The 17064-nt window shown below is 32.8% G+C and overlaps 1 protein-coding gene across 2 annotated transcripts; it reads right to left on the bottom strand.

Annotated features, from left to right (window-relative positions):
- Positions 1 to 1260: 1260 nt before the first annotated feature.
- On the bottom strand, positions 1261 to 12559 carry LOC139513540 (dipeptidase 1-like). Of its 2 annotated transcripts, none has more exons than XM_071302146.1 (11): positions 12395 to 12559; positions 11483 to 11721; positions 10633 to 10813; positions 9957 to 10089; positions 7379 to 7532; positions 6053 to 6119; positions 5362 to 5538; positions 4460 to 4562; positions 2898 to 2973; positions 2369 to 2504; positions 1261 to 1771 (listed from the first exon to the last, which is right to left on the bottom strand). In XM_071302146.1, the coding sequence occupies exons 2-11, from the start codon at positions 11707 to 11709 to the stop codon at positions 1679 to 1681; spliced, it is 1347 nt and encodes a 448-aa protein (XP_071158247.1). In that variant the 5' UTR covers positions 11710 to 11721; positions 12395 to 12559; the 3' UTR covers positions 1261 to 1678. The 2 variants fall into 2 exon arrangements, with proteins under 2 accessions (XP_071158247.1, XP_071158248.1); XM_071302147.1 differs by lacking the exon at positions 12395 to 12559 and adding an exon at positions 11988 to 12098.
- Positions 12560 to 17064: the final 4505 nt, after the last annotated feature.

Below are 17064 nucleotides of genomic sequence, written 5' to 3'. Positions count from 1 at the left end.
TGTCAGCTCGGGGCAAGATCTAGTTACATGTTTTTTAAACTTTAAATCAGTAATACGATTAAATTTACGATTTACTTCATTATTTCATTTTTTTTCTAATATTGTGTAGACCTACATCTGAATGTGCAATCTCCGTCGTGCAAGTCTTTGTTGTATTTTAAACAAAATGCTAACTCAAAAACTGTAAAATGCAAACCAACGTGAATGTAATCAATGTATACTTAATGGTACGAGTATCAGGATTAATTAATTCAAATTAAAACACTCCACATTTTTATTTTTCAATCTTAAAAGTCAAACTTCGACAGGAATCTTCACAGACAAGCCTTTATATGATACCAAAGGACAAACTTCAATTCATCGTGTATTAAAAACGTGAATGTATGACAATATCAAACTTAAAGTTTTATTACAAATCCGATCTCGGTCTCTTATCAATAGCTCATCAGCATCAATTTGAAGAAGAAGAAAATATAAATGTGACTCAAACCTTATTGGTCTAAGCATTCTTAATTTCATGTTCATGGTGATATCATATAAGATGTAACCACTTATCATCATGATAATATAAAAGGGTGATAAAACGATTTTTCTCCAATTTTTTAGCAAGTAATTTATGGAACTTCAAGGGTTCGTGTAAATTAAGATTAATATGACTACATAAGCAAGTCGGCAAAATAAGGCACACTGCATCCTGTTGATTGCTGACTCTTGCGAAGTATAATAAATAAAAAAGGTCTTATGTTGATTTCAAAATGTTATTTACAATACGTGTAGTTTTTACCAGAATTTCCTCTAAATCAAGAATGAACACTATTCAGTGGAAAGATGATGATGATCTGAATTCTGTAATGTACATTTTGTAGAACAATTTGAGATTTGTGCAATATTTCTGTGTGTTAAATTGAATATATATAAGCAAATATTTAGAATTATTTCAAATCCAAGTCGGATGAGACTACTTGTTTAGTACCTCACTTTACGCGAGTTCTGAGGGCCTATTTGATTATGGTGAGCATCTTTGGAATGTTTAAAGGGAACATATATACGATACATACTGTAAACTTATACCATATTCTCGTTGTATTTTAAGATGCAAGAAAAATACCTTCTTATTTTGAACCTATTCTAGAAGAACATAATGCACACATCTATTAACTGACATCAAACAAGTTTCAACTTGGTCAAAAAAGGATAAGGATAAGACTAGTACCAAAGTTACAATAAAACCATATAATACTTGATTAAAATTCAGACCAATTATATAAACAAATATTTATTAATGAGCCAAATTCGTACACACTTCTAGCGATGCAATGCAAGTATTGTCACTAATGATCCATATTAACAAATGTATCATCTATATTAATGACAAAATTGATAACAATAAAATTGAGCCCACTATAATTATTATGTGATTCTTATTTGGTTTATGATTATATATATAGTATTGTACTAGAATACATATTAATATATTAGTGCATATATAAAATTCATGTTACATTTCATAATTTTTTCTTTATCATTTACAAATTCGGTTGACATATATAGTTTTGATTTAATCTTTTAAAAGATTTAATGGTTTAGTATATCGTCATTTCGATTTTTTAGTATAATGCAGTATACAGAATATACTAAGTGCGTCATATCTCATATTTATAATATATCATCTTATGCTTTAAAATGATGTATAACACATGCGATCTGGAACAGCTTCCTCTTCTGGTAAAAAATCCTCGTATGGTTGGAATGTCTTTTGATTCTCTTTAACCTAAATGACAAAAAAGTATATTCATCAGGACTGTAATGTGTTTATAGAGCTACACGAAAATATTGGTATATCTATGTTACAAACATTCAGGTGTGGTCACAAGCAAAGCTAAACAGTTCATAAAAAAGGGTTGCAATTCTCTGTTTTGATATCACCACATAAACGTGTTGCTTGAAATTACTAACCGTATTAATTGGAACAAACTTAACAGCACAAAAGCTAGACACCAAACTATATAAACACAGGAAAGACGTATAGAGATAAGTAGATATTCCTCTTTTACAATAAGCGAATGTTAGTATGCAACCACCCTAACAGAGATTAAACATTCGTAATGCAATGACATTACAATATACAACCAGTTCATGATAGTTTCCCTATACCTGACCGACCATGCGAGGGATGTAAAGCCAGTCAAGGTCGTATAATACTTCAATCATCTTAAACTGATTGATTATATTAAAACTTGCGCACGTAGTCCAAATAAGTATATAACTTTTACTTTTCGATTTCTCGTTCAGATGGCGCATCATGACAACATTCTGCTCATCATAAAGACGTTGCCTTTTACTGTGAGCAAGTGTTTATTATGGTTACCTTTTCGACATCTTTAAACACTCGTATAAAATTTTCTCCTGCCAACTTCTTAAGATCATCGGTAGACCATCCACCTTCTCTGAGTTTTGCAAACAAATCTGGATACTTTGATACATCTTCTAAACCAACTGGTAAGCTGTAAATTCAAAAGAAAGTTCCATTCTTTATCTTCATGCAATTGATTTTTTCAAAAAGCAAAATGTTACGATGATAAACAAAAATAGTGGGGAAAGATTTTTCATGAGAGTCTTTATTACTTTTAACATTATAAAATAGTGTAGAAGATTACATAACAAGTTAATACTGATTCGTTTATTTTTTGTAACATAAATACCATTAAAATGAAATAATATAAAAAATAAAAATGAAAAGATTAAACATTAAAGGAATTCCCCGGGCTTCTGTTACTAATTTCAAATGTAACATACAACTTTATTGGGACTAGTGTACCGGTGTTGTTCAAATATGTGCAATTATTGTTAACAGCGAATACAATATTAAATATTAAAGTAATAAAACAAATTCTTACGTTGGAACTCCGTCGTAATCTGCACCAATACCAACAAAGTCTACACCAATAAAATCTTTGATATAATTTATGTGATCTGTTTTAAAATAAATAAACCATTGTACTAAACAGTCATACATTAGTGGTATCTACACATTAAAACATGCAAGTAATTATCATTTATACAACTGATTAATGTAATTGCAGTGCAAATATTACATGAGCAACTTGACGGCTGCTACATTTGGGGCAAGACCTGCTTACCCTTCCAGAGCAATTGAGATCATCCCGAGTGTTTGTTAGGTTCGTGTTGCTCACTTTTTAGTTTTCTATGTTGTGTTTTGTGAACATTTGTTTGTTTGTTCGTTTTTATTTGCCTTGGCACTGTCAGTTTATTTTCGACTTGTAAGTTTGGATATTCATTTGACATCATTCGCATCTCTTTTGAATACAGATGAAGATTTCACTACATAATTGCTGCGTAATAAATTATTTAGGTTGCCTCCAGACTTAATCTAGTAAAAGATACAAAAGTGTTTTATTCTATTTAATGTCTGAACTACTTTTGGCCTCCAAACCCTATAAATATATAAGCTTTATACTCATTAATATTGTTTTTTTTGTGTTTCTTCTTGTGACCACAACTATACAGTGATTGATAATATTTTGCAAAGACAAGTTAATTATTATTTTTCATTATCTTGAGAAGTAATTCCTTCATGTCATGATCTATGCTCAGTTTAATATGCATGGGTAGGCATTATAATATTTTACACTGAGAGTTAGAGCGGTGTATCAAATGTTGTCCCATATAATACCTACCCATGTTAAAATGAGCATAGAACATTTGACATGGAAGAAATATTTTGATTCTAATAGAACAAACCCAGTATTTCTATAGGTCGAAGCGTACGAAAATACCTTAGAAATTATCGGCGGGTAATTCCCATTTTCTCCCCATGGAGTATGTACATAAAATATTCATATTTAATAAGTTTGCGAACTAATAGCAGGCCTAGGGTAAATATATTTTGTTTGATAAACAATACACAATATTTAAAAGGTTATGTTAGCAGCTAAACAATAAATATCTTATTAGGATAAACATGAAAGTAACGAGAATATAAACAACAAAGTTGTGCGCATGTGTCAAACACATGTTGCGCTTATTAGAACACGACGTTGTTAACAAAGCGTAACGTATTAAGGACGTCATAAAAGAATACGGAATGAAAACCCTTGTCTTCAAACTCAATTAATTGTGTATGAAGTGTATGTATAAAGTAGAATCACAAAAATACTGAAATCCGAGGAAAATTCAAATAGGAAAGTCCGTAATCAAAAGGCAAAATCAAATGATAAAACACATCAAACAAATGCACATCAACTGTCATATTCCTGACTTGATACAGGCATTTTCAAATGTAGAAAATGGTGGATTGAACAAGGTTTTATAGCGCTTAATCTCTCAGACACTTGCATAACGGTCGCATCAAGTTCCGTTATATTTACATCGATGCGTGAACAAAACAGACATAATAGGTAAAATAGTCAAAATATGGATACATGGTATGTATAATTACCAATCACGTGCTGCATGGTTGATTCTGTAGCATTGACAGGAAGGCATCCTTTACTGATATACCCGTCGTAGAAATTAATCATTACCAAACCAGTATTGTTTTTCTTTGAAACAAAAAAATTATGTAAATAAAATTGCATACATGATGTACAGTACATTGTATTTTGAATTTAACACCCTGACCGTTTATGTTCGTGTAAAATAAAATCAACAGACGCCTATTCTTTAGTATATTGTCATATATGTCATTTAACTATGTACACTCATTTTCATTTTCCTTTTTCAGTAATAAAGCTGGTGGTAATCAACAATTTTGTGTTCAATGATCTAACCAAATAGAAACTGTTGAAGTGCAGGGTATTCTATCTACGTGCAACCATAAACCATGTATTGTGGAAACACATTACTCAACTAACAAAGCTACACGTTTGCACGTTGTCGTAGAAGATTGATTGATTGTTGGATGCTTAACGTCCAGTGGCAAATATTTCATGCATATTCAGGACGAGAACAAGTTCACAATAAATACAATAGGTAGGTTGATACAATAGAGGCCATCTGGGATGATGGTCGGGGAAATTTGGACTGCCACTGGAAAATGAGGGTAGATTGGATAGGGACAGAAATTTTGCCTTGCAACAGGCCACCTACGGACCCCTCAAATGTCGTAGAAGAAATCATTTCCTACTATAAGTTTGATCTAACATTATTTGCCTGAATTTGAAGGAAATTGCATGATAATATCTATAAAGATAAGCTTGAAATCTAAAGATTTTTGTTTTGATTTATTTTAGATTTTAGGTTCAGATTAAATCAAATAGTAATTTTACAACTATGCGAAGTAAGTAGTTAATATATAAGCGTATACGGGTTTTAATGCATTAATTTAGATGAAATACGTACCACCAGCTCTAAAACATCGTTCTGTACATTTCGGTAGTGCTCACATTTTTCAAAAGCTGACGAATGACTGAAGATGACCGGTGCAGCTGACGTTTTAATGGCGTCGATCATCGTCTGTTTAGCTACATGAGCCAGGTCTATTATCATACCGAGGCGGTTCATCTCTTTGACAACAATCTACAAATTGATTCAATTAGAAATTTTAGCATTTTTATAAGTATTCCAAAACCATTATGACACTCTTTCTAAGATTCATATTTCAATGACGCAATATTTACATATACACATTCATCTAACATCGAATGATTCATTATCAAATGTTTCCCCTGCTTTAAAAAAAATATAACAACTTGTATCTGAATTAGAAATAAAATTGTATGATATTATCTGAATTTGCACATTACACATATTTTGTAATAATCTTCATTTTTACGGTCTAGAACAACTGTTCGTAAAGGTGATTGCCGTGAAGTTAGGTGATATTGACCACGTTTCAATTTGCTGTTTTACGACCTATGGTTATCGTTCCTTAATGTTACAAGATATAAACATATATCGCCTTTTCAAAATTAGTCAAATATGACATGCAAAATAAAATCCACTGTTGTGTCTTATTGTTGGTTTTATTTTTTACTTTTCTAGGTTACACGCAACACTATCCCGTTTCTATTTAATATATTGAAAATGTTACCTTCCCAAATTCCGATAAACCACGTCGTGAACCGGTCCTGTTTAAATCTTGTTTCCAGTTTTCTGCCCTGTATAAATAAATACATTATAGGAATTGATCTAAATATAACTAAGTTTTCAGCTTTCAAGACAAAAATGTCCATGATATTACTTTTTAAACGGATTCGGTGGTTGTTGTTTTTTTGTCATATTTATAGATATCGTTGATCATCTCAACGAGATTGATTTTCTAGATTGTTCTATTGAATTGTAAGAAAAGTAATTGAGTTGAAATGAACAATGATAATCTGTTTATCGCTATTTTACCTATGAATACGTTGTCATTGACAACGCACGTGCTCCCTTAGTTTCTAGCGATAAATTTTCATGTCACTCGACTCCGCTGAGAGAGAATTATCAGTCAGTAAGATCAAAGGAAAATTTCGTAAAATAGCGATGATTATTATTATTATTAATACGTTTTATAAGAAACTTGTTATATATTATAATTATGTCTCCGATGTTATTATATGAATAAACTCATCATAGATACCAGGATTACAATTTAATATATACGCCAGACGCACGCTTCGTCTACAAAAGACTCATCAGTGACGCTCGAATCAAAAAATGTTTAAAAGGCCAAATGAAGTGCGAAGTTGAAGGGCATTCAGAACCAATTATTGTTTGTATTAAATTTGTTATTTGATTTAATTGCCATCTCTCAATGATAATATTGTGACGGGATTGCTTCCCTTCAAAAGTAAATACTTAGTCAGCCGCAAGGGGTTGAGCTGAGGAAGTACTTCTTTAGCTCAGTTGTCTACACGCTGCCTTGTAACACCGATGTTCCGGGTTCAAGTGCAAGTGGAGACAAGCAATTTTGTAATGAAATCCGTGCTCTCCGGTTACATTTGGCGCCCAACTTCAAAAACCACGGTGATAACAGATGAATTCTAGCTAGGGTGTCGACGTATATTTGTTCCGCCTAACAGAAGTTCCGATGGAAACTTTGTTATAAACATTGTCATAATATCTATTCCTGTTGGAAGAAATATTCAATACCATTTCCGTATGTTAGTGAGTGTCATGATTATTAATGGAATGATGACTCGACGTTAGGGAAGTGTGAAGGGATTGTTTCCCTTCATAAGACTATATTTAGTCAGTGGTACGCAGTTGAGCTAAGGAAGTACTTCTTTAGCTCTGTCGGGTATACGCGCTGCCTTGGTTCGAGTCCCGATAGAGAGAAGAAATTTTGTAATGAAATGCTCTCAAACTGTTACAATATATAATACAACATTTTATTTAGTGCAAAAATAAACAAATATATGGAATGGAATATTACCATGAAGTGTCACAGCTGTGAGTTAATGTCATATATCTAACCCCTAATGAATAAAATGACCGCAAAACACCCAATGTATTACTAATCATGTGACCACCTTCTAAACCAATCAGACTCGCAATTCTGTTCCTTGAGAGGTATGCGTCAAGTATACCTGAAATAGAACAAAGTATAATTGTCAATAATAATCATTGATTTCTTTTTTAAATGTAACTTCTACAATTGGATAGAAAAATACAGATTATTTTATTTCACAATAAAAGGAATGTCGTAATCATCGAACAAAAATGTAAGAATGAAATTGGCCAACTCATATATGATTACTATTCATCATTATGTATCATAAATATATATACATATATATAAGTAACCGCTGTGGATAGTAAACTTGGAATTGGCGGTAAATAGCAAATGCAAGTTATTTTTAGTAATGGATGTTCATATTTTACAGTAAAACGCAAAGCAAATTCAAATTAAAGTAATTCAAAACAAAAAAAATCACTAACTTTAGAAAAAAAGGGGGAGGGCTAAACAAATATTGTCCTGTTCCCAATGCAAGTACCTATGATAAATTTTGTAAAACTTTTCAAATAACGACCGAGTACCAGTACACAGTATCATTGTAATAGCATTGCAAATATCTAGAGTTGCAATTTTCTGATATTTTTTTAAACTAGAGGCTCTTAATTAAGAGTCTGTGTCGCTCACCTGGGTCTATGTGCACATTAAACAAAGGACACAGATGGATTCATGACAAAATTGTGTTTTGGTGAAGGTGATGTGTTTAAAGTTCTTACTCTACTGAACGTTCTTGCTACTTACAATTATCTCTATCTATAATGAACTTTGCCCATTAGTAACAGAGGAAATTATTTTGTAAAAATTGACTAAAAATTGACTATAAAGGGAAATGACTCCTTAAGGGGTCATCTGCATTTTGGTCATGTTGACTTATTTGTAGATCTTACTTTGCTGAACATTATTGCTGTTACAGTTTATCTCTATCTATAAGAGTATTCAAGATAATAACCAAAAACGACAAATTTCCCTTAAAAAATAACCAATTGAGGGGCAGCAACCCAAACCGGTTGTCCAATTCATCTGAAAATTACAGGGCAGATATATATTGACTTGATAAACAATTTAACCCCGTGTCAGATTTGCTCTAAATGCTTTGGTTTCAGAGTTATAAGACAAAATCTACATTTTACCCCTATGTTCTACTTTTAGCCAATGCAGCCGCACACATTTTTTAAACTAGATACCCCAATGATGATTGTGGCCAAGTTTGATTAAAGTTGGCCCTGTAGTTTCAGAGGAGAAGATTTTTGTAAAAGATTACAAACATTTATGAAAAATTGGTAAAAATGACTATAAAGGGCAATAACTCCTTTAGGGGTCAACTGACTATTTTGTTAAGTTGACTTATTTGCATCTTCGCTAGCCAAGGGTTACGATCCACTCCCGTTCTCTTCACCCTTGGCAGATTAAGCCAACATTTGTGAAAACAATGTTGCGCAATCTATCGGAAGGTTAAACTCACGCCCATTCCGAATACATTATTCTTGACCAATGGTAGCAATTGAACTCTTCAATTTGGAGTTTAAAACACGGTAGCGTCTAGATTCTAAACGCTTGATAAAGCCGGAAACGAAAATATACGTCAACATTCATGCATTTGTGAATGAAACATACACAGGAACTTCTACTAATTGATTAAAAACATTCAAGTTGTCACTAAATATAGTCGTATGTTTATAGAATGTAAAGACTTGTTGAACAATAAACACGTGGCAATTGTTTACAAATACTTTCTACATTTACACGTGATCCTGTTATATGCGCTTTTTGATTGGATGCAGCGAGTTTCGACTGCAACCAATCAAAATCCTTCCCTTGTGTCTCCGAAATTTTATCTCAATCCGCCAAGGGTGAAGAGAACGGAAGTGGATCATAACCTTTGGCTAGCGAAGATGACTTATTTGTAGATCTTACTTTGCTGAACATTATTGCTGCTTACAGTTTATCTCTATCTATAATAGTATTCAAGATAATAACCAAAAACGACAAAATTTCTTTAAAATTACCAATTCAGGGGCAGCAATCCAACAACCGGTCGTCCGATTGATCTGAAAATTACAGAGCAGATAGATCTCCACTTGATAAATAATTTAATCCCTTGTCAGATTTGCTCTAAATGCTTTGGTTTCATAGTAATAAGCCAAAATCTACATTTTACCCCTATCTTCTATTTCTAGCCATGGCGACGATCTTGGTTGGTAGGCCGGGTCACCGGACACATTTTTAAAACTAGATACCCCAATGATGATTGTGGCCAAGTTTTGGTTAAATTTGGCCCTGTAGTTTCAGAGGAGAAGATTTTTGTAAGAGTTAACGACGACAGACGACGGATGACGGACGACGGACGCCAAGTGATGAGAGGAGCTCACTTGGCCCATCGGGCGAGGTGAGCTTATAAAAAGAAATTAAAATGGGGTCAAATAGGTTGCATGTAAATCTCCGTCCGAGAAGAATTTTAATTACAAATATTGTATCAACCTTAGTCATTTAAATTTACCTTGTGCAGTTGTCACTAGTTCAAAGGTGTCATCATACTTATTAACAAATTTATGGATCACATCAACTTGGTCCATACCAATACGTATTGCATCCTTTCCAATTGCAGAGCATGGTCCGAATGCTGCCCAAAACTAATAACAGAAAAAGATAAATTGAAGACAGTCATGTTTTTCTTCAAATTTTCAATTACATGATTCCCAAAACTTCCTTCATTTAATTTAAAAAGTAATGATATCTGTCTGTCATCCAAAATACTTAAATATTTCTCAAACTCCAAAGTATATTCAAAATACTTAAATATTTCTCAAACTCCAAAGTATATTCAAAATACTTAAATATTTCTCAAACTCCAATGTATCTTTAAATATTACTTGCTAGCCAATTTTGTTTGAATTGATCTATTAGGTTCTGTTTGATGATTACATGTAGCCATGTTCTGTAAACAAAAACAGATATTGTCCTATACATATGATAAGCCACGCATGTGTAAAAGAGGAGCGATAGATACCAGAGGGACAGTCAACTCATAGATCGAAAGGTTACTGTCAACTGATTTTAATTCGGCTATTAAATCTGAAATTTTGTCCTTATCACTACATTCTAAGAATTCTTTCTTTTTCTCCACTTCCCACAAGTAGCTTTAGACCTTCTTATCTACAAATGAAATCAGTTACCTGAGCGCCAACCATGCCTTGCTTTAATCTTGGAATGTCAGTTTGTGGTGGTAATCTAGGAAAGTCATAACTAGTCATATTTGTGGTGTTTGTCCATTGTATTCTAGTGTCTGCTCTTAAGTTCACTTCGTAAACTTTGTTTTGAACATATTGTCGATATTGCCATGGTAAATCGTTGTGACTAAAATTGATATATAAATATAATACACAAAGAGATACTTTATACAGTTACAATAGTATTCGCAGAGTTTAAAATAGGAAATAGTTTTGTCGTGTAAAAGATACGCATGATGGACTCATTTTGAACATTTAGACCCCACATGGTACTTTTTAAAGTAAGTTTTGCTTTTTACATCATCGCTGTCTGCTGTTTGATAATCAATAAATAACAAAAGTTTATCTAAGCTGCTAAAATATATTTATTGTATTAGGATAACAGTCAAAATAACGATAAAATTAACAGTAAAATTGTGCGCATGTGTCAAACATATGTTGTGCTTATCAGAACACGGCGTTTAGTCTTTATTTACAACGCGTAATAAGCACGTCATAATAGAATAAGTAATGATTCATGGAAGCCATAGATTTGTTGCCGTGATATTCGAATTTTATGCTGAGCGATAAAGTTAACGAATATCACGGCACGTGCCAGGTGTTAATTTAAAATAAATCTATAGCTTCCATAAATTATTGCGATTCTAATAGGACAAATACAGCCATTATTATGTACCTCTCTGAGTCTACGCTAAGCTTGAATATAACAATAATTTTATCATGGTGTTGTTTACAAAGCAAAAAGAGCATGTCATATCAGAATGAGTTATAATAACTTATTTCATACTATACGTACCCATCAATTAAAGGGTATTGTTTTAGTACATTTTGAGCCTCTTGTACATTCTGATCTGGAGAATCACGCTTTGCTAAAGGTATTCCAACTGCTAATCCAATCATGATTCCTATTAAAGCAGCTATTAGAAATCCATAAATACAAACATGCTGTCGCTTCTTTTTCCTCTTAGATACATGTAAAGCTTGTGTACTGCTGTTTTCTTCGTTCAAGTTGTGGAATTCCATTATTCAAGTCTTCTGTATAAGAGTATGAAGTTATAAGCAAGAATTCAATTGATTGAGAAAAATGGATAAATAAAGCAATCCACTTATAAAAAAACAACATTAACTCCAAGCAAAGCGGGACAATTAAAGTCGATTATTTCTAATTGCTTCTACTCCTTCCGAAACTTTTACCTTAGTTATGCCATGGAAGTATTATATTGGCAATATAATACTTCCATGGTTATGCCAAAGAATGTAGATCAGAGATTGCTACAAACCTACAAAAAAAAGTTACCTACCGTTATGATTCTATAAGTTGCTGTGTGGACATGACACAAAGAAATCACAAATTAAACTATCTAGGTCAATATCAAACAAATATTAAAATACTTCAAGTAAAGTGTGAAAATATATATGATATACTAAGTGTTTTCGTAAACATACAGCAGACGTCTCTATATTGGCTTGTGAAATTCCCCACTAACCTAACCTTATTATATATATTATCTTAATAGTAATTGCTTATATTGCGTAATAAGCAGGAGACAAACAAAACACAAAGGGGCATAACAGAAAAGAGATAAACAAATAATTGTTTAAACAATATGACAATAGAACATAAAAACAAAGTACATAATGATAAATTCAATCAAATTGCAAGTGTGTAAAGCTATACTTCAAGTGATTTAATAGAATAAGTACTAACCTGAGATCAAAGCAAGTGATATCCGCCGAATATAGTATCGTCCACTTACTGAAGAAATATTATTACAATTAAATTGTGTCTTGCAGTCACCATTAAAGAGGGATGTATCTTTTTTCTGTTGTAAAAGTAAAGTTGCGGCTCACCGTTTGTAGGAACTGGTTATACATATAAGGACCCTGGATGTGTCACCGCTCATACGTGGCACCCCTCCCCTTTGAAGAAGACGTTACTAATTTTAAAAACTCGTGTCTAATCCATTTGTCTCTTTTTAACAATAAAATATATTTATACTAATCCCCCCTTTGAGGTTGTCAAAAATGGTGCGTCGTGTAGATTATAATTTAAATTTAGATTTGACTAATTCATCAATTAATCTATCACTTATAATATAATTGTGATTTTGTATTAAAAAACAATTATAGATTTGCCTGCAAGCTAATTAAAGCGAAAAGTTTAATGAATAAGTAATACTGAAATAATTTGGTTCAATTGATGTGGATGTGAAATGAAGATAAAATTTTTATTATTAGCACTGTGTTCTTCAATTTACTTTATTTAAATTGAAAATTATAAACGTTATAAACACCCCCCTTCCCCACATCAATCAACCCAAATCCAAAGAACCAACGACTACATGTATGGTCATAAAGTAATCCGTGTTCTTTTTTTATTATGGAAAATGAATTATGTCGTTGGTTGTTGTCTGTTATATATTTTTTTCGTTTAATGTTTTTTTAATATAAATGACAATCATACCACACCTTCTTATATTTATAAATATATATATAATTCGTTTAAACATCAGTCCAAAAACGTTAGATCTGTTTTGCGTTAGCAGATAGTTGTTCTTCCCTTGCCGGGATTCGAACTCACGCTACTGAGATATCGTGGCACCAAATCGCCTTGATCTATGCCCGACGCGCTAGACCACTCGTCCACCTAGGCTCTAGAGGCTCTATGCCCTACCCTCTAGAGCCAAGGTGGACGAGTGGTCTAGCGCGTTGGGCATAGTGCAAGGCTTAAGAGCCTAGGTGGTCGAGTGGTCTAGAGCGTCGAGTATAGTGCAAGGCGATTTGGTGCCACGATATCTCATTAGCATGCGTTTGAATCCCGGCGAGGTAAGAACAAAAAATTTGCGAAAGCAAATTTATAGATCTAACATTGTTGGTTGATATTTAGACGAATTATATACATATAGATTGTGTTTTAAGCCTTGTATCACCATTCACTGCTGGTGATCAGATAAATAAAATCTGTTCAGGCCGTTAGTTGTCTCGTTTAAATTGTTTCTACAATGTCATTCGAGGCCATTTATAGCTGACTATGAGGTATGGGCTTTGCTCATTGTTGAAGGCCGTACGGTGACCTACATGTATAGTTGTTAAAATTTCTATTTCATTTGGTCTCTTGAGGAGAGTTGTCTCATCGGCAATCATACCACATCTTCTCTTTTATATTTATTCGTTTATACAAATATAACAAAGCACTAAATGTATGTTAATTAAAGTTTGTAATAAAAAAAAAGCAACTTGAATATCCAGAAAAGGAATGTTCAAAGTATCAGTCATGAATAAAACACAGTATAAATGTATATGACATCTACCGGAACGTTTTTATTCTAGACGGTTACCAATTCAACACTGTCGGTAATCATGATCTTTGAATAGTTTAAATATAACTGATTTTATTATCAGTAAGTAAATGCCATACACATATCATTGTTATACACATGAATTGAATGCACTTTCACGATACTACCACTGTCGATACCTATATTTTGGCATTACACAAGGTCATGTTTTTCTTTGTCTATTAATGTCGACTTTTGACTAAATCCATTGAATGATGGAGGTGTACTGATTGATATGGGTTTTCTCATTGTTGAAGGGCATATTATTGCCTATAATAATTGGTGACATTTTTACATCTACTTCATTTGTACTTTAATGGAAAATTGTCTCATTGTTAATCGTGTCATTTTTTTTTACTGTAATCACTAGCCAGTCAACTGACTCGACCCCAATCTAAACTGACTAGGATTGTCAGTTTTTCTATAGAAGGTCGGTGGTTGTTTCCGGGCACTCCGGCTTCCTCCACCAATAAAAACGGGCCGCCATGAAAAAGCCTAAATATGGTGCTTAAAGATGGCGTTAAAACACAAAAAATCAAAATCAAATCTTATTATTTTTTATAAAGCAGTCCTTGCTTGCTACATTTTTACTTAAACCCAAGCGATTTCAGATAATTGCGGCGGGGAATTTCACCAATTTGAAACTACAAAAAAATGAAGAACTTTTTTCGTATTTTTTTTTTTATCTTTGTCTGTGCGCATTTCCAGAGCTTGTCATGATTATTGCTCTAGCAAATTCAAATGTAAGAAGTCGTCAGAGTTTGCAGCATAATCTAAACGAATGTGTAAATGCTGAATGAGAAGACTATAACTGTTCATTGTAAGGCTGTGAAAAACTCTGGGCATATTGTTGGTATGTTTTGTGGTATAAACAGTTCAATTTGGGGTTTTTTAACTGTTTTTTTTTAATTGAACATAAAAACTTTTTTTAAATTCGAAAAATATAATTTGTTTATGTACAGTCAAGTCCTATGATTTTTTTTCACATTTATTTACTTTTGTTTCGGGCAAACGGACTGACTTTTTAACAGATAAAGGACTAGGTTTGATAAGGCCTAAAAATGGCCCATATTTTTTTAAATTTCAAATTATGATTCATTGACCAATATCACAATGAATCATAGCTAATACAGTGACTGAATAGATAGAAAATTAGCCTTCTTGTTGAAAATTTAAGTTCCTGCCTTTTAATCATGACGTCATAAAAGACACTCATTTAAAAAAAAATCAATAAAAATGGGTTATTTTCCATTGATTATTGGAAGGTAGCATAGAACGCACACGTCGTAAAAATATATTTTTTGAATAATGTTTGTAAAGACATTTTACATGTCTAACTTGAATATTAATGCCTGTACTTTATATTTCCTGGTCCTATTTTTTTTTCAAATTTCGCCAAATTCTAGTATTTTGGCCTATTTGGGATAGTTCTATTTAACTTTGTCACATTTCTTTGAGCCAACTTAAAACATTTTTAATCTTGTAACATTGGACTTTATAATTGGGACCAACTATGGCCCTTACCAAACTTACTCGTAATGCGTTTTGTCGCGCAAATGAGGACATAAATGTATACAGGGACGGACGGAGTATATAGAAATCACTACACAAAATTAATCAAACAAGAAATATATTATATATATATATATCACACTCATGCACGGAAAAGCTTAGTTCTTCATGATGTTTTCTGATTCCTCATTAAACTTGAAACAGGGAACAAGAAACAAATGTACCAGGATACTATTAGGAAGTCTCTTAAACAAAGTTCCAATAATTAGAGTCATTCCCAAGTTCGCTGGGCATTGGGCAAGTCTAGTAAACAAAGGTTAGGCCCATTAAAGTAATATGCAACTAATGACCCCTGGGGACAGATCTCTAGATTACATTAAAATCTTCGTGACATAACGAACAGGAGTATACATTGTACATGGCTTAATGATGGGGATCTTAACCATTTACAATATATTTGAACATATGTAAGTGCCAGGGGTGGGGATGGTACAGACATAACAAATCAGTAATATAAAGTTGAGAATTGAAATGGGGAATGTGTCAAAGAGACAACAACCCGAATAATGAGTGGGAAACAGCCTAATGCCACCAATGGGACTTCATAATCAACACAGCGAGAAAATCAGGAACCCGGAAGAGGGCTTCAGTAATCCCATTACAAAAATATGTGCAAGTTCAGTAGAAATGGAAGTCATATCAAACCCCGATACACACAAAGGAACTAAAATTTAAATAAACAAGACTTACAAATGCCAGAGGCATCAAAACGACACTCTTTTTGAAAAACTTTACATGTAACACTTTGTACCCTTCGTCGGGCTTTTTTATCGGTAAAGTAACTGTATGTGTTTTCTTGCTCTGTTTATTGTCTATTTTATCGGTAAAGTAACTGTATGTGCTTTCTTGCTCTATTTATTGTCTATTTTTGTTGGTAGCAGCAGCAGACAGAAAATTTGAAAACAGATGATCCATTCACAAATATTACATACTCAGGTGAATAAATTATTCTGAAATCAATTATTATATAATACGTTTTGCGGTTTAACTTGAACAACAAACCAGCTTCTCATGTAACAACAATCCGCAGGGAGAAATTTCGTTCTACTCTTTCACAAACACATTTTTTGTCTTGCAGGGACACAAATCTGTAGTCTTAAGCCCTGTTATCAACTTTTGTTTATTTGACCATGTAAATTTGGTTCAAGTCATTGGTTCTCATTATCTAAGTTTTTCATTAAAAATTTGGTAAAAATAAAACCCGCATTGTGAATGGAGTCCATTTGAAGTTTCAAGAAAATTGGATGAGATTCTATTCCATCCAAGTCCTTCAAAGTTTGTTTTTTTATGATAAAACTTTGACGGTTGTCACTATAAAAATCCATCAAAAACTTTACCAAGAAAATTTATACAAACAATCTGTGATAGACACTAGGTCTTTAATTCTGAACTTTGTGAGCTTGCAAGAGAAGATGTACATACCAATGTTTAAATGTTTGGTTTGACACGGCTCAGGATTGAATCCAGG

The sequence above is a fragment of the Mytilus edulis genome, chromosome 2, assembly GCF_963676685.1.
Source record: "Mytilus edulis chromosome 2, xbMytEdul2.2, whole genome shotgun sequence".
Lineage (NCBI taxonomy): Eukaryota > Metazoa > Mollusca > Bivalvia > Mytilida > Mytilidae > Mytilus > Mytilus edulis.
The sequence above is the reverse complement of the archived record's forward strand: the minus strand, read 5'-3'. Positions and strand labels throughout refer to the sequence as shown.

What these genes read in the sequence shown, in the direction of transcription:
- LOC139513540 (XM_071302146.1), bottom strand. Translation starts at nt 11,709, where the DNA reads ATGGAATTCCACAACTTGAACGAAGAAAACAGCAGTACACAAGCTTTA. An exon ending in AAGGCATGGTTGGCGCTCAG is followed by an intron (nt 10,090 to 10,632) that starts GTAACTGATTTC and finishes TTCTGTTATTAG; the next exon opens with TTTTGGGCAGCATTCGGACC. An exon ending in GATTACGACGGAGTTCCAAC is followed by an intron (nt 2,505 to 2,897) that starts GTAAGAATTTGT and finishes TTGAATTTACAG; the next exon opens with CTTACCAGTTGGTTTAGAAG.